Below are 18,787 nucleotides of genomic sequence, written 5' to 3'. Positions count from 1 at the left end.
ATATTATTTCTATAAGAACATACAAAGCTTAAAATATCGGTAACAATTGTTGTAGAAATATGAAATATTAGAAAAGCATATTGAAACTTGAATTTTTTTTTTATTTTTATTTTGAATTATTTATTAAAAGTTGTTGATAGTCAATGAACGCAACTTAGCGAACTATTAACTTAACTTAATGTCATTGTCAATCTTGATTCTTGTCAAAGCCATGTGTATTATATTTGTTGACGAAAGTTTAACCTAAAAAAATATACATTATATTCTATTTTATACGAATTTTAAAAAAGAATGGCTAAAGTAAAGAATAAGAGAAATGCGGGATTAGCAGATAGAGTACATAATAAGAAAAAAGCTGAAGCAAATAAGAAGAAATTGAATCCGTTCGAAGTTCATATAAATAAAGAGAAACTAAAAGTTTTAGGAAAGAAATCCAAACATGATAGGGGACTGCCCGGTGTTGCACGCGCAAAAGCGATACAAAAGGTATTAACTGTTCTTTACACTATAAATTATAAGTCGAACGAAAAGTAACGCTTCTGTCTTCTCTGTATTACTTACAAGAAATGAATAAAATGTTACTATTCATATATAAAAAAAACAACTTATTTTCAATATATATAAATTGTTTTGTTTTAGAGGAAAGAAACTTTGGGTACAGAAATGAAATTACTAAATAAAACAAACACATTTATCGATCGACGTATTGGAGAAAAGAATAACCAGATATCTGCGGAAGATCGAATGATAGCGAGGTTTGCAGCTGAGAGGGTTAAGCAGCACAGTAAGAAGAGTATTTACAATCTCGCTGATGATGAAATCTTGACACACAGGTATAAATACAATGCTTTAATATAAGCTAGTCATATATTGCTTGGTTGAATGTAGGTACCAAATAATATTTTGAGCCAGTTTCAAGGATGAGTGAGCCAGGTTAATTGCAGGCACAAGGAATAACGTTTTAACTCCCAAGATTGTTGAAGAATTGTTTAATATTTGTTACAGTGCTAATGTTTACAAAAGTAACAACCTAGAGGTTGTCCAAAAAAAAGAAAGTTACTGTCATAAAGGCGATTATGTAAACTATTTTCCTTAATTCAGATAACATTAATGAACATTGTATATTGAAATATTACATATGATTTTCATACTAGATATACAAATATCATGAATTTTTGTTGATTTGTTTTTGTTTTTTTCATATTTTTAGAGGTCAGACTTTAGAACAAATCGAAAAGTTTGATGATCCAAGGTCATCAGATGATGAAGATGAAGAAAAACAGTTTGGAGGCTTAGATAGTAAGTTTTAGTATTTTATTGAATATTAGCAAATATTAAGATTATACATAAGTCCACTCAAAGGCTACCACAGACATATCACATTGCCTGCAATAATCTTTACACTATATTATGTAAAAAACAATTCAAACCATCTCATCATGGGAAAGGAGTGTTTTGCCTATCTATGGGACTCACGTCACACACAGACAAATAAACATGTAATATGGGTTCCACCTATTAGTTCATAATAATTTGGGAAGGTATATGTATTATGTTCGTAGGAACGAAGAAAACACATGAGCTTGTAATTAACCATGTAATTCCGAATATAGCTTAATTTAATTATTTTTTAACACACCCACTTAATTCACTTTATTATTTAACAAAGTTAAAAAGTACCCTACCTAATTTAAGACAACATTAAGTACCCTACCTTTTATAATCATAACATTATACTCAATATTATACATATGAATACAACAATATGAATACATTGCCCTCTTCTAGATCTAATAACAAACAATAAACAATTATTCTATTTTCCGGACGAGTAGAGTTCTCAGCATTTCTCTATAAATGTATTATATGAATATGATCTTCCTCTTGCAGGCACTAATCTAATAATTTATTAACAATGAACAAATATTTTTAGATGATTTCGTATCAGAAGGCCATTTCGGTGGAGGAGTCTTATCAAAAGCAGAGTCAAAAGATGGTGCAAAATCACATAAAGACTTAATTGAACAGCTCATTGCTGAATCGAAGAAGAGAAAAGCGGAGAAGCAGAAGGAGAAAGAGCAAACACTCGATCTGACAGAGAAGTTAGATAGTGAATGGAAAGATTTACAGCCGGTTGTTTTTAAGAAACAAAAAGTCCAAGAAGAATCGTTGATTGATAAATTGTTAAGTAAAGCAGAGAAAGGACAGGATTATGACAAAATGATGAGAGAGTTGAGGTTTGAGAAGCGAGGCACAGTAAGTTTTTTTATATTTTATTCCCTTTATTGTTTAATATTCCTTTTTAATATTCAATAAATTCATCATCCTCCTTCTCTTATCCCAAGTTTATTTGGTGTTGATGTATGTTGTCTTTTTTCCATACTTCTCTATCTGACGTCATTTTACAAGTAAAATTATTTTGAGCCATATTGTCTACCACTACTAGTTACTTTACCTTAATAATAATAATGTTTTTTAGCCTTCAGACGGTCTTAAGAGTAAAGAGAAGCAAGATGAAGAAGAGAGAAAGAAAATAGAGGAATTAGAGCGACAAAGAGAGTTGAGAATGATTTCCGAGGAAGCTGTGACCACTCTGAAGAATGCTAAACCCCCAAAACATAGGTGAATATGCAAAGTGAAGCGAAACTATGATTGAATCAGTTGATTTTTCTATTTGACATGTAACTATTCGAAACAATATGATAATCCGAAATAATGTCTTATCTGTATAACTTATGACTAACGTTTTATTTTTTCTGGTGGTAATGTGCTATTGAATTAGAATTGAATTGAAACAACTGAAGCTAGCTTCAATTTAATTAAATTTACCTTTTACTTAGTTGTATGTTTTGATCTGTCTGGATAGGTAAAGATTTTTCTTTCATTTTTTCACGTGTTTTTTGTATTATAAATTGTTACTATTATTTTGATGTTCAAAATTAATTTGTACTAACGCCACTTGATTCCGAACATTTAGATATACTTCGGCAAAGTTCCATCCCGTTTTTATAACGTACGGAATACTTAGCAATTCTTGTTATGATTTTGAGTCAATTAGGACTATGTATAATCAAAGCTGTAAGTAGTTTGTGTAATGGCTTTCTAAAAATTTATTTTTGATGAACTTTCTAGATCTGCCGACGATTTAGATGATAATTTCGAACTAGAGGATGAAAAGGAATTTATGTTAGCGTATGATAAAGATGGAAAGCCACTGGTACCAGAACACGTTCTAAAGGACTATTCAGGTATTTAAAACCCTATTTATACACATAATAAATATATTAAAGAATAAAGTAATAAACTTAAATATTAGTTCATAACTTTGTCACAGTAAGAGTGTTCACGTCTGCTTGCACGATTTGTAATTTATTTCATTTAGTACAGCAATTGTGCTGAACAGAAGCAAAGCTTCTCCATAATAAAGGAGAAGCATTTCTCCAGTAACAAACAAAAGTGTAAATTCTGATTGCATATTGTATGTTCGTTAACATCTTCAAAAAAATATTCAACATTACAAACCAATAAAATTAAAAATTCTTTTTAGTACCCAACGCGAAAAAAGTATTCGATGATGGTGTATCTGATACGTCTGATGAAGAAGGTGATAATGAAGAAGAAAGTGATGAAGATGATAATGAAGTAGAGGATGGAAATACTGATGAAAAAAATGAAGCTACTAAAAGTGAGGACTCGGATGAAGAGACGTCTGATGAAAGTGAATCAGAACAAGAAACAGAGAAAAGTAATAAAAAGGGCTCAACTAAGAATAGAAGTGAAAATCTCAAGGAAAGTAAAGGTTCAAAAAGAAAGCATAGTTCCAATTCCGATGATGAAATTGTATCTAGTTTAGATAATAGTAAAAAGAATAAAGTGAAATCGAAAACAGAAACAGAATCATTACAATCTTCTGAAAGTAAAAGTAATAAATTAAATAGTTCGAACGATAAAAATGTGTCGGATGAGGAAAATGATGAAGATGAGGATGATGAGGATGATGAATCATCAGATGATTCCAAAGACGGTTCTGATGATGATAGTAAATTTAATAACCTAAACGATTTAAAAGGATCAGATGAATCGGAAGATGATGACATTGAAGATAGTGATGAAAAGATTGGTGCTTTCTTCGAAATAAAATCTGTCGAAGGCGATAATTTAAAGGTAAGTTCAAATTTAAATAAATTTATAAAAGCTAGATTTAAAAATGAAAATGAAAATATTCTTCAGTAGGCTCCCAAAAGCACATTTGAATCAACAAACTACAGTGTTTTTTTTTCAGCATAATCTTGTGTTAAGCAATATAAGGTATATTAGTATGATACTATTTATCTTTATTTTTACATTAGATTTTGTGTTTTTTTATGGAATAGGTTAGCGGACGAGCATATGGTCCACCTGATGGTAAGTGGTCACCATCACTCATAGACAATGACGCTATAAGACATATTAAGTATTCCTTACATAGCATCACCTTGGGAACTAAGATGTTATGTCCCTTGTGCCTGTAGTTACACTGGCTCACTCACCCTTCAAACCGGAACACAACAATACTGCGTACTGTTGTTTAGCGTTAGAATATCTGATAAGTGGGCAGTACCTACCCAGGCGGGCTTGCACAAAGCCCTACCACCAAGTAAATCATTTTAATATGACAGGTCAAAAATAACTGTAGAATCTTATTATGTGTATGACTTTAGCGTAGTTTCGCGTTTATAAATACAAATTAGAGTCGAAATGGCCCAGTGGTGACAACGCGTGCATCTTAACCGATGATTGCGGGTTCAAACCCAGGCAAGCACCGCTGATTCATGTGCTTAATTTGTCTTTATAATTCATCTCGTTCTCAGCGGTGAAGGAAAACATGGTGAGGAAACCTGCATGTGACAAATTTCATAGAAATTCTGCCACATGTGTATTCCACCAACCCGCGTTGGAACAGCGTAGTGGAATATCTTCCAACCCTTCTCCTCAAAGGGAGAGGAGGCCTTTAGCCCAGAAGTGGGAATTTACCGGCTGTTGTTGTTGTTGAAATACAAATTAATGAGACGTTCTCATAACAAAAAACACTTAAAATATTACCTTTGCGTTATTATTTGTAATCTTAAAACATTAATATTCAAAAACGTTTATAAAACTGTGGATAAGACATTTATTTTAGAGTCGGATCAAATTTTATCCTGTGTGTTGATTAATATAGGTGTTAAAATTGACTATTAATGTGTAATTATGTTTATTTTTATAATTCATAATAGTGTTCTAAATTTTCAGGAGTTGCTAACAGGAAAAACGCCATCCCAACACACGATCGCGTTACAGAAACTAATAAAAAGTTACGATCCAGGTTTATCAGAGAATAACAAAGAATTGTTGAGCAGACTATTTGCACACTTATTGCAATATACACACGACGTATTTTCGAATGTCTCAGAAGAAGGCGATATAATAAAATCGTTTCTTATCTTCGATAGACTGGTGCCGTTTTTCTACGACCTTATTCACATCAACAAAGTCTCGACGAAAAAGTTTTTAGTCGAATTATTAAAGGAAAAATATGATGCTTACAAGCGCAATCCTAAAAAAGTTCCAGATTTGAATACGCTTATATTCTTTAAACTAGTGTCTACTTTGTATCCCACGTCAGATTTCCGGCATCCTGTCGTGACGCCATCTTTGATTTTCATGTCGGATATATTAACATCAGCTAGGTTTACGGACGCTTACTCAGTTTCTAGAGGTTTCTTTATAGTATCCCTTATATTAGAATATACAGTACTGTCAAAAAGGTACGTTCCGGCTGCAGTAAATTTTCTGAGAGGTGTAATATATTTGTGTGCAAATACATGTGTTCTGAATCCAGTACAAGTCGTTCCGCCGTTCCGTTTGCACAAGAGCGCGAAAATTTTGATTTTGGAACGCGATTGTTCACATATGACAGCCGAACGCAAAATGGCGGCCAAGGACTTGGCGGCAACTGAAATTGATGACAGCTTAAAAATACGTTGCATTTTAACAGCCACGTTGATGTTAAAGGAATTTTTCGATAACTACATGGAAATAGAAGCTTTAGAGGCGATTTTCGAACCACACATACAGTTGTTAGGGCGTGTGGATTTGGATCTGTATCCGAAAAAAGTATCGAAGAAGATTTCAGAGGTTGTAACGTATATGAAACAGAACTTAGAAGTTAAGACATACACGCAGATGTCTAGAGACAAGGTGAAACCGAAGGCGTTGAGGCTTTACGAACCAGATATTCAGGATGTGTAAGTATTCATACATATTTCACATAACGAAAATATAAATTGATAAGTCTTTGAGTGCGAATGAGACCAACAGAGAGAGAGAGACAGATATTGTCATTGGATTCTTTCGTCCACATTCCGAATTGACGGTAGTTTTAAATTTAAATTATCATGTGAAATAACAATTCAAAATTTTAAGAACCTAAATTTTTTTTAATTTTATCTGTGGCCGATAATTTAAAAAAAAAATCTTTTTTCCGTATTAAAAATTAATAGATTTTGTAGAATTTTAAGTAATTCTTTTTTCGAAATGGTTTCAAAACTTAAATTTCTTTTACAGATTTACTGGCAGTAAGAGTTCTAAACTTTCCAAAGAGAACGCCGATAGGGCGAGATTACAGGGCAAGTACAAGAAGGAAATGAAGGGAGCTCTCAGGGAGATACGACGAGATAAGGCGTACATTGCATCTGTGAAGATACGACAGAAGATTCAGAGGTTAGTGACCTTTAATGAGGGAGATAGATATATTGTTTCTTAGCTTTACTTCTTGAATAGTGTTGTAAATGCGAAATCGTTTTTTTGACATCTACATTACCTCAAATAATAATCATAAAATTTTAACCCTATTGTCCGAGGTACAAAAACATAGGGCATCTAACTATGTCCGGATTCAAATATATATATTTAACAGAATATTTTATTGCTGATGTTGCAAAATTTGAGATCTTAGGTTAAAATAGTTAAAAAAAAGTTTTGTTTGCGTTCAATTCAAACGGATTTAAATTCGAACTTTAAATTATACATTTATTTTTCACTTTATTTATTTTTAATGTTGGTACTATTGTATTCTAAAAGAAAAGGCGTTAATCTTATTTGTTTTTTTTTTTCAGTGACAACATACGTAAGGACAAGGTCAAACAGATATACAAAGACGCGTCTATTCAGCAAGGGGAGTTAAACAAACTGAAACGAATGAAATGAAACTGTTACGTTATTTGTAAATAATAAATTTACAGAAAAAAATTCAACATTTTATTTATAACCATGGCTTTTATATTTCGAATGTATAAAATTAATTATAATTATAATGATTTCTTAAAATGTTCGAATAAATACAGAACACAAAGGATGGATGTGGTAAATTAACTACAATAAAAGATAATTAATGAAGGAAAAAACTTTAGACAATTTTTATGTATCTTTTAATAAAAAAAAAATTATAATCACTCTTGACCCGCCCCGGTTTCGCATGTGGATAAAACTGATACTAAATATACTACAGAATTTGTTTATTTACGACGTCGCATTACAAACTTCTAAAATTATCAGTGTTTCTTTACTATATTGTCCATGTATTTATACAAAACCTTCCTCTCGAACTATTCTATCTATTAATCAAAAACCGCATCTCAATCCATTGCATAGTTTTAAAGATTTAAGTATACATAGGGATATAGGGGCAGAGAAAGCGACCTTGTTTAATACTATACTATTACTACATAAGTAATCATTACAAAAGAAAAAATCTTTGTTTCGTATTCTTAATACACAAAGAAATAAATTTTATTTTAGGATGCATGCACTCAATCTTTATCTTAACTAAATAAACCAGTTACAATTCGTTTTACGACAAACAAATCAGACGATATTCTCGGCCTGAATAAGAACAATATTTATTTTAACTTCCTGCGGATGTTTATAATTGTATTCAATTTAATAATAACGTACTCAAGTGGGTCGGAAATACTAATCAATTATGAAATCGTAATCGATTACCTTTAATTATTTTTAATTGCATAATATTTCATGCCATTGCATCGTTTTTTTATCTGTTCCTAAGTCAATACACCTGAACTCTATTGTCAATTTAAACTAGCGAATTTAAAAAAAAATAAGGGATATTATTTCGAAACTTATTTATTAAACTAGCTGTACCCGCAACCTTGTACGCGTTTGAATTTAATGAATATTAATGCAGCCAAAGTTACTCCTTGTTATATCAGTTATTTGTTGGTGAAAGTCCCGTCAAAATCGGTCCAGCCGTCCCAGAAATTAGTCGGAACAAACAGACAGACAGACAGTCATATGCGAATTGTAAAAAATGTTATTTTGGTATACGTACCGTGTATACATACATACGCATTGAGTAAAAGAGGGCTATTTTCATATTATAAACAGACACTCCAATTTTTTTATATGTATAGAGTATTTATTTTTATCATTTAATACAAAAATGTAGCAACATTAATATCGTAAACAATGGTAGACTCTTATAAAAAATAGTAAACCTACACATTTTGTGATAACACCATAAAAAATATTTTTATACTTAGACTATTGAAGCCTTACAAAAGTTTATGGCCATATAATATGAAAATAAAACTATCACCATAATATTATTTAAACTGTGCACTGAAACATCGCATTTTGTTCATAATTGTAGAAAAAAAGTCCCACTTTACAATATTTGTATGTCTATGATTTTTTGCCGCCATCTTTATTGAGTTGCCAGATGGAATAATTAAGGCAGGTAGCAAATGTAAGCCAGCACAAATAGGGGGCCATGAAGAATAGTGTTTTCTTGTTAATCCTGAAGAAGGTCAATGTACATGCACTTGCTGCGGCGTCCAATACGAACATGTGAATTAAAGCCTGAAAGAAAAAAAAGTAAAGTCTATGAAATAAATTGAGATAATAAATATGTTCAACTCATTGTTTTAAAAATCGAGCAAAATAGTAATAAATACCACATTTTTTTAAAAATTTAATTTTAAATATTTATTGTAAAAAAAAATTGACAATCTTTTTTTTTTAATTACCATAGCAGTATATTTAGTTACTGAGGAATTATTATAAAATTATACACATTTCTTCAAAGTTAAGATACAACAAGACTCACATTTTAATATTTTATAATAAACTTTACATAAATCCAATACCAAAAAATATGAGTTTAAAATGCAAACATTTATTATGAAAATTTATCATTGGTTTACACTTAGCTAGCCCATTTAGAAAATCTAAATAATTAAAGGCTAACAAAAGTAGTTTTATTAAACCTTCATAGATTATGAAAGTCATATTTACCAAACCAATCTGATGAAACTTGAAGAAGACAGGTGTCCATGTCCAATTTATTAACAAATGACCACCATACAATGCCAATGGTATTAAAGCATCATCTGTAAAAAAAAGTAGATTTATATAATAATATGCAAATATAATCTACTGGCAACCCGCCCCTGCTTCGCGAGAGGCAGTGATATGTATTGATATCATCATCCTCCTGCCCATATCCCAATTTTATTTGGAGTCAGCGCAGCATGTCTTCTCCTTCCTTACTTCTCTGTCAGACGTCATCTCACAAGTAACATTCTTTCTAACCATATCCTCTTTCACATAATCCATCCATTGTTCATCTGTTTCATTCATCCACATCCATGCTCAAGGCTTTTCTCATATATATTGATATATTATTACTAAATTACATAAAATTGTTATATATATACCATTAAATTTCATCCAAATCAAAATCAAAGTATTTTTTTCGTAAAAGAGTAACAATCATACATACATTCCTCCTCACAAACTTTACATAATCTATATACTATAGGCAAATATTGAAAGCAGAAGATGTCTTGGTTGATCATGTAAAAATAATAATAAGTCTTTATTTTCTTACATGCCTACATTATAACAAACAATTAAAATAATAATAACAGTAATTAACAAATAGATCATCAGTGATTAAAATTTAATTAATACAATATAATAATACTTGTTCATAATTCAGACGTGATTTTAATAATTTTTGCTCCAATTGATTAGTCTACCTCTATCTACTATCTATTAAAAAATTTAATGTATCATATCATGTATTATATTTTCAACTCTTCACAGACATGACATCTTTTGAAATGGGTTTAATATAGCAGTTTTGTACCAGGCTTTCATGATAACGCTCCTTCTGCGAAAGCGTGATGTCGCAGAAGGAAGCTGCGGAGCGGGAGCGGGAAGAGGACGCCGCTGCAGACCCGCTCCGCCGTAGAAGACCGGGGAGGAGGAAGAGGCGCTACGCGCACTTTCTCCTCCCGCCCCAATAGGCGCCGCAGGGACCAGGGGGGTCTCAGTACCCTGGGAACCCCCTCTAGGTATTGGAGGGCCGCATAGGCGGGCCGATCGTCAGGGCGTCACGGTAGCATGCGTAAGCGATCCCGTGGCGCCCTCCGAAAGACGGAGAGGGTACCGCTGGTTTTTTAGTGGGTAAACCCGGTGGACCTGGGCGCACTAGGCGTTCAGGAAACCGGGGAGTCCCACACCCCCCCCCACTTTCCATCACGTGGGGGAAGCGCGTAAAGCGTTTTTCCAGCGTAAAAAAAAAAAAAAAAAAAAAAAAAAAAAAAAAAAAAAAAAAAAAAAAAAAAAAAAAAGGCTTTCATGATAAAAATAATTCTTCATTTGATTGTTCTCATGACTTGTAGGTCTAGTGGATAGAAATATGGTCACAGATGAACTCCTGGGAATAAATCTAGCTCTAATTAACAGTTATTGGGTTTTCGAATATTGGTCAGGCACAGTTTAGAATTTTTATATTTATTGCAATAAACCTAATCCTACAATTAACAGTCAGAACAGTAATTTTTATTGCTGATTGATGAGTCACACCTTGAGGGATATATAATTACATCTTTGTTTACATTGAATAAATATAGAGTTGATTATTAATTTATAGATATAAAGAAAAGCAAACCTGTAAATCCACCGCAGTCACGATAAACCATATAGGATGCATATCCCATTCCAGTGTAAAGAGCTGTCCAGGCAGGACCAAACACCCAGTTTGGTGGATTCCAGCTGGGCTTATTAATTGTGTCGTACCAGGCTGTACCATTGGCTGAACGGACCTCACCAGTCATGGTTAAAGCTCCAGCCCACCCACCTATATTAGGCAGGATCATTGCCCCAAGCGCAGTCCAGTTTATCATCTTGATTTAACTGAGAAGGGAAATTTTGAATTTATTAGAAGAAACAGTCCTCGAAAACCTCTTTTGGGACAATTTTCATAAATCATTTTAAAATGTCATCATCAACATGTTATTAATAATTAAATCTATCTAATTCTAAATCTAATTAAATCTATGATCATGTTATTTAGTTTTTTTTTATTAAACAAAATACTCAAAATTAAGTTTTTGTGATGCCACCATATTATGTCAAATTGTTAATATAATCTTAATATAAAGATTTTATTGTTCTCACATATGTATTTTGATTGTCACAATTTTGGTATCAATAAAGTATATTTATTTCATTGTATAGTTCCTAGAAATAATCCAATCCACGAACCAATAGCAAAGTCATTACAAAAAAAAAATTAATGATGAATTGTAACTACAAAGCTTTAAAGCCAGTTAAAAAAGATTAAATTGAAAGTCCCGCCGGCGGGTTAAATTTCAGTCGCTAAAGTACGTATACCGGAATCTAGAATAATATCTCTAAGACTAGTATGAAAGGATTTGGTACAAAAATCAGTAGGTACTTTCTTAGTGGTTAGAATTAAATTAATTTATAGAATAACAAAAGAATGCTCTTATTTATATTTTTTTGCCTGTAAATATTACATTAGATTATTGCTGAAAGAAAAAAAAAATTACCTTATCGGAAAACAATAAATGCTTAGGTTAAGTAACGACGTGGTTCTTACAGATAAAATCAAAAAATACTAGTGACCAAACATCAAATAATGATATCACTTTTGTAAATAGAAGCAGGTTATCATCTGCCGATAGCCGATACCAAAATTCATGATTGTTTTGTTAGTAAATATTAAATAGCAAGTTGAACTTCGTAGAAGAAAATGACAATTCTATGTGTTGCTGTTATATAAAAAGTTTCGAATTTGTATATTTAAATATTCATTTATATATGATTTAATTTATAAGCGTACCATTATATAGTAACGGATTAATAGTCAAAGCTCTTTACACGAGCGCTTTTTTGAAATTTATGCACATTTATGCATTGAGATGTTTTTTTTTTGTTTACTTTATGCTATTTTTAAGCTTTGTGAATAAACTTTATTATTTTTATATTTATAAGTAGTGACTAGATTCTAATAGGATTATGGAAAATTAATATTTTAAATAACTTTGATAACTAGTCGAAGAAAGCAAAAACCTTACATATTGTGTGATTTTGATGTATTTTAAAATTACTGATGTATTTAGAAGACGACGACTGCGTTATTCGGAACGTTTAAGTCACGATGTCGCAAATATAATACCGATAAATAGAGGAGTCAACGTTAAAGACGATTTTGTCTAGAACTCACTACTTTTTAATTGAATACAGTTATATTCGCACCGGTGATTTCACCGAAGTTTTCCAATTTTCACAAGATTTTTTTACATTCATAGTCTCTGCATTCTGTTTTCTGTTCGTGGGATATTTTGTAAAAAGTTACATGTAAGTACATAAAAGATTTCTCATTTATTCTCAAGCAACTTAGTTGTATTGCTGGGATAATACGAGGTAATAATATATTTTACAATTCAATGAATAGGTAATTATTATTGTACTCGACAAATAAAGTTTTATATTATCATTGTATAAGTGTACATAGAATTACATCATCAATGTTAATTTGTTAAGTGTTATAATTTTTGGTAAGTAGTTGTCTAAAATAATTTAAAACATTTGCTACTATCGGAAATAATAAATTTGCATTTAATTATCTACTGACTATTCTGATAAGATTAATTGGGCGAATCGGAAATTAGTATGTGTTGAGTTTTATTCACCTTAAGACAAAATGGAAAGTGTGCAGGATTTATTTAAATTCACGAGGTAGTATATTCTAAATATTTACGTACCTAGTTAAAAATTAAGCAAAACAATTTCTTTTGATGATTTTTCTTATATTTATATTTAAACTATTAAAATGACCACTTTTATGTAGATTTTTTCACTTTAAAGAACTACAAAAAAGGAGTTTATATATATAAACGAAAAAAAGCCCGTCTAGTTATGAAAATAGCTCATATAAAATTTCAATTTCCTTCCCAGAGAATTAATGAGAAATCATCACAATTCATATAAAACATGAAATAATGAAGTTTTCACTAGTTACATAACTGTTTCTGTAATATGTTAATAAAATAAAACAAAATTAATAATTCAAAATTCAATTTTATTCCAGACATATCAACAGCTATCGGACAAGTAATTGATCATATTGTTAAGATAACCCGTGATAAGCAAGTTTATTATTGTGTAACATGTAAATTTAAGATTGATAAAACTTTTACATACCTTATAGTCGTACCTAGAATGTAATCTAGCATTTTACATTAAACTGTTATTCATGGTATAATTTATTAATAAGTAAATTAATAATTTCAGCCTGAAAAACAGTATAACATTCTCCATAGCTACCAGAATTAATATGTTTAAAATTTATATTTAATAAACATTAATAAATAAGTTATATTTCCTGGTACATGATTATATATATAGATGACTGTTAGTACCTTTGGATTTTCAAGCACCATACATAAATTAACTTGTAATATTTTGAAAAACTACTACTACTATTGCTGAAAACTATTGAGTCTGGTTGGTTCTTATTGGTGTCATCTGCATTCTGATTGGTGGAATTTACATTTAACATAGTCTTGCTAAAACCAAAAAAAAATGTCTCTAAAAACCTACTTGATGAGTATATTTTTTAATTAGATTTAGTCAGTATTTATAGCTAGGCTCAGAAATCATCATCGTCTGAAGAGTAGGATACTTTATCTGCCTTCAGTGAGGGTTGTTAAATTAGACACATGAGAGTTATATGAATTATAAACATACATTAAGCACATGAAATTTCAGTGCTGTATGTCGGGTTACTAAATTGTTAAGATGTAATAGTTATTTATAACACGGTGAGTAATTTTAATTCTCATAACTTGAATATAAGGAATAAACATATTCATGATCAAGTGTAAGTAATAGAACTGCGTAGATAACACTTGATAAATGTTATTGTGTGTACTTGATTATGATTTAATTCGAGATAAACAGATATTACAGAGCTGTAAGAGCCAATTCCTTCTTAGTAGAATTTAGTTTTATAATTAATTTCTCATCCGACAGAGATGTATGGAAGGAGAGGATATGTTGCGTCAACCCCAAGTAAAATAAGGATTAGGACAGGACACCAGTATTCAGGATATCCAATACTTTAATTTTTATAATAGCTTATTTAAATAAAAAAAAAAAATTATTTTTTATAGACATTTATCAAACTGCACCTTTAATTGATTTCAAGAATTTTAATTTCAAGATATGTATGAGTTTGTTCGTGAGAGCAAATCCTGGGATTAAAACAAATCATGGCTATTGAATTGCTATTATTTCAGGTGTAAATTATTTTAAACTGATATTAAATTCATATTATTTTGTTTCATTGGATCTGCTAGTAATTAGGGGTATTTCAAATTATTTTCTTCAAGTATTTTATGAACTCCTTCCTCAATCTTGTTTCTTAAAAAGTGTCTAAACTGTCAATATGTTTATGAATTGTACATGAGTATAAATGTAATGAGTTTGTGAGGATTTATGTGTGTCGGCAGTCGCCTGGCCGGGATCTATCAACCTACAATGATGATCACAATATTTAATAAAAAGGAAAATTATATATATACCAATTTATTTATATAATAATTCATCAAATCAAATCAAATTGATATATACTTTATTCAAGAAGGCATTTAACAACTAGGTATATTGAATAAAGCTATGATAATTATATACATATCATGATTTATATTAACAGTGACATCACCATGGCTAACTGGGCGGCACTCGGTTCCATCATTCTCCCCAATGCAGGCGGCTGGGCCAATGGCATTTACTTCGCGGGTCAGATCCGTAAGGATAGCGAAAAGGCATGGTACGACTCATTGAAGAAACCGTCGTGGAACCCACCCAAATGGGTGTTTGGACCAGCTTGGACGGTGCTTTACAGTGGAATGGGTTACGCTTCATACCTGGTGTATGAGGAATGTGGAGGATTTACAGGTGAGTTTTTTTAAGTAAAGTAAGTCTCAAATTGCAAACAAGTACTCAGGAGTTTTGTTATTCTAACTACCAGTTTTTGAAACTCTGAACAAACACATAGTGCCTTACAACAACAACAACAACCTGATAATTCTCATTGCTGGGCTAAATGCCTCCCTTTGAGTAGAAGGTTTGGAACATATTCCACCACGCTGTTCCAATGCAGGTTGGTGGAATACACATGTGGCAGAATTTCTATGCAGGTTTCCTCACGATTATAAACACAAATTAAGCACATGAATCAGCAGAGCTTGCCTAGGTTTGAACCCGCATAGTGTCTTATTTTAATTTTGGTCAGCAACTGATGATGTTATTAATTACCAATTAATAAAATGTTAAGGTTTAGTTTGATTGGTCATAACTTTGTTCATAAATTCCGAAATTGGCGGTAGTTTCAGTTTTGGTCAGTGGTATTGTATACTGGTTGTCTTTCTATGAATTTGTTGAGTTATACTTCTATAGCGATATAAGTACTAATAAATAATTTTCTTCAATCATTCGCCTTTATTTACAGATGATGCAGTTTTACCCTTGTCCTTGTATGGAGGACAACTTCTCCTGAATTGGGGATGGACACCTATCTTCTTTGGTCTTAAAGATTTTAAATTGGTAAGATCAACTGGACCATTTTGTAGATAAACTAGCCGTGAGAGATGACATGAGCTCAGAATGTTACCTTATTTTAAGAATACTGAGTAGTGTGGTACTAAGTTATATCTATACATATAATAAAATTGGAGTGTCTATTTGTAATATTAAAATTTACTCAATGCATATGTATACATGGTACCTATACCAAAATAACAATTTTTACAATTTTTGTCCGTCTGTCTTCCGGCTAATCTCTGGAACGGCTGGATCGATTTTGAATTCACTTTCACTGGTAGATAACTGATATAATAGGGTACTTAGGCTACAATAATATGTTTTTTGTCATATTCAAAGGCAGACAAGGTTGCGGGCACAGGTACAACAACAGCCTTTAAATTCCCACTGCTGGGCTCAAGGCCTCCTCTCCTTTTGAGGAGAAGGTTTTGGAACATATTCCACCACGCTGTTCCAATGCGCTTGATGGAATACACATGTGGCAGAATTTCCATGAAATTTGTCACATGCAGGTTTCCTCACGATGTTTTCCTTCACCGTTGAGCACGAGATGAATTATAATGACAAATTGAGTTGAGGTTTGACCCCGCAATCATCGCGTGCACGCATGCACGCGTTCTAACCACTGGGTCATCTCGTCTCTCAGGGCTAGTTGTTCCATAATTTAGTGGTGGCTTGTTGTAACAGGCGTTCATCGAGATATCAGTGCTTAGTGGTGCGGCATTGGCGACGGCAGCCAGCTTCGCGCGCGTCAACAGAACCGCAGGGTTGCTCATGCTGCCCTACCTCGCCTGGCTCGCCTACGCAAGCTCCATCACTTATTACGTTTGGAAGAACAACCCCAAGGAGCTCAGAGACGAGAAGAAGGAATAGATGTGAGTCGAGTTCATTTTTTTTTTTTTTTTTTTTTTTATATGAGTCACCTGATGGTAAGTAGTCACCATCACCCATAGACCATAGACAATGACGCTGTAAGAAATATTAACTATTCCTTACATCGTCAATGCGCCACCAACCTTGGGAACTAAGATGGTATGTCCCTTGTGCCTGTAGTTACACTGGCTCACTCACCCTTCAAACCGGAACACAACAATACTGAATACTGTTATTTGGCGGAAGAATAACTGATGAGTGGGTGGTACCTACCCAGACGGGCTAGCACAAAGCCCTACCAGAAAGAAATTTATGTTTGGATTAGTTCTAGTTTAAGATTTGAGAGTTATCACGTGGTTTGCTCAAAGATAGAGCGGGGTGGAGGGATTTTCTAAGGCTGGGATAGGATTGGTGCTATTAAAATGTTAAAAAATATAAAAGAAGGGCCATTGCAAGGTTTATATTTTATATAATGTTGTTTTTTAACAATAATTATGAATTAAACTTGAAATGGAACATATTTCAAAACGTTAATTAGCGTTCAGTGACGTCACTCCTGTTGTAACTACCTATTTGAGGTTATAGTTGTAAAGAAGTTAACATTGAAATGAAAATTAATTGCGTTTTTCAAATAAAAATGGAAGTTGGGTTTGTCAAAACACAACCTGAATTTCTCTTTTCAGTTTATATCCACCTTTTGCACAATTTTGAGTCAGAGGGTCCAGTCAAAAACAATTTATTTGATAACTTTGTTGAAGTAGATATACACATTGGCCAAAAATACCGCATTTTTTGGAGTATCAATGGTTCGTTAAAAAGTATCTCAAAGATTGAGAAAAAATGCATAAGCATGAATGCCAGCCAGTGACAGACAGGAGTGACGTCATACGAAATACAGATCCGATTTCGCGCGAAAATTTTTAATTGAAATTTTGGAACCGCATTTTTTGCAGTAATTGTTTTTTTAGTTTTACTTTTTAATATACTTGTGGTCAATTTAGAGTCTTAAAATAAACATAAAAATAAATACAAATAGAAATATCACATCGCCTATTGAAGAGGACAATTATGACATATTGTTTATAAATATTGTTTTAATTTCAGATGCAGTATAAAACAGCGCACAAGTAATTAATCTTGCATCTTAATAATCTTAATGACACAAAATCAAATCAAATGTTAATGTAGGTTTATTATAAGATTTAATGATTGTATAAAAACTTAATAAGTATTAATTTATGAAGACTTGTTTAAAATTTATATTTCTGTTTTATTTTTTAAAACACTTTATTAATAATCGAAGTGCAATGTTGTCTAACTTTTCACAATATTATCTGTGACCAAAATGTATAATTTAGGCGGGATAAATATACATATAATATCACTTAGTTGAATAAGTATTACTTAGAATAGAGAGTTGATAAGAAATGGTATGTGGCGTTAACGTTTTGTAATTTAATAAAGGATCCTCGGCTTTACCATCTTTAATTTAATGACAATAATAATAATGTAAGTCATGATGATGGTGGTGATGGTGTTGATGATGATGATGGTGGCTATGGCTACGATAATGATGATGGTGTAGAAGAAGATAAGTGTTCAAACGTGAAAAGTGAAATATACGAGGAAAGTAACTATATCTTATATATTGTATTGTATACCATTTCCAAAAGATTCTCTGTTCTGGGCTAAAGTGTCCTTCGGTTGCATTAAATGGGCATTCCTTGACTGTTGCATTTATAATAGTATTTTTGTATGTATCATAATCGAAACGCTTTCCGAATGTTATTTCATCTTTTTGAATACATTTATTGTTTATGTTAGGTAATAAATTATCAAAAATATATGTGTTTTATTTATACTCAACTTGATACTGAGATCTCACAGTCACTATAAGCTTTCGAGCTGTTTTGTGACTTATCTAAGGCCTTCGATTATGTGTAGCAGTAAACTA

General features: G+C 31.9%; 3 protein-coding genes across 6 annotated transcripts; 2 read left to right on the top strand and 1 right to left on the bottom strand.

Annotated features, from left to right (window-relative positions):
- The first annotated feature begins 189 nt into the window (after positions 1 to 189).
- LOC124539744 (nucleolar protein 14 homolog) lies at positions 190 to 7,307 on the top strand. The gene is made up of 10 exons (XM_047117090.1): positions 190 to 486; positions 640 to 833; positions 1,211 to 1,299; positions 1,934 to 2,256; positions 2,480 to 2,622; positions 3,133 to 3,248; positions 3,548 to 4,164; positions 5,272 to 6,266; positions 6,586 to 6,741; positions 7,137 to 7,307. The coding sequence occupies exons 1-10, from the start codon at positions 292 to 294 to the stop codon at positions 7,225 to 7,227; spliced, it is 2,919 nt and encodes a 972-aa protein (XP_046973046.1). The 5' UTR covers positions 190 to 291; the 3' UTR covers positions 7,228 to 7,307.
- A 1,256-nt stretch (positions 7,308 to 8,563) lies between these two features.
- Positions 8,564 to 12,123, bottom strand: LOC124539717 (translocator protein-like). The gene is made up of 4 exons (XM_047117058.1): positions 11,901 to 12,123; positions 10,997 to 11,241; positions 9,334 to 9,428; positions 8,564 to 8,898 (listed from the first exon to the last, which is right to left on the bottom strand). Exons 2-4 carry the CDS (start codon positions 11,229 to 11,231, stop codon positions 8,722 to 8,724), a joined length of 507 nt encoding a protein of 168 aa, XP_046973014.1. The 5' UTR covers positions 11,232 to 11,241; positions 11,901 to 12,123; the 3' UTR covers positions 8,564 to 8,721.
- A 359-nt stretch (positions 12,124 to 12,482) lies between these two features.
- Positions 12,483 to 18,677, top strand: LOC124539807 (translocator protein-like). Of its 4 annotated transcripts, none has more exons than XM_047117161.1 (5): positions 12,483 to 12,711; positions 15,071 to 15,315; positions 15,869 to 15,963; positions 16,648 to 16,835; positions 17,938 to 18,677. In XM_047117161.1, exons 2-4 carry the CDS (start codon positions 15,081 to 15,083, stop codon positions 16,831 to 16,833), a joined length of 516 nt encoding a protein of 171 aa, XP_046973117.1. In that variant the 5' UTR covers positions 12,483 to 12,711; positions 15,071 to 15,080; the 3' UTR covers positions 16,834 to 16,835; positions 17,938 to 18,677. The 4 variants fall into 4 exon arrangements, with proteins under 4 accessions (XP_046973117.1, XP_046973120.1, XP_046973119.1 ...); XM_047117164.1 differs by lacking the exon at positions 12,483 to 12,711 and adding an exon at positions 12,755 to 12,777; XM_047117163.1 differs by lacking the exon at positions 12,483 to 12,711 and adding an exon at positions 12,888 to 12,911.
- Positions 18,678 to 18,787: the final 110 nt, after the last annotated feature.

This window comes from Vanessa cardui, chromosome 23, assembly GCF_905220365.1.
Source record: "Vanessa cardui chromosome 23, ilVanCard2.1, whole genome shotgun sequence".
NCBI lineage: Eukaryota > Metazoa > Arthropoda > Insecta > Lepidoptera > Nymphalidae > Vanessa > Vanessa cardui.
The sequence above is the reverse complement of the archived record's forward strand: the minus strand, read 5'-3'. Positions and strand labels throughout refer to the sequence as shown.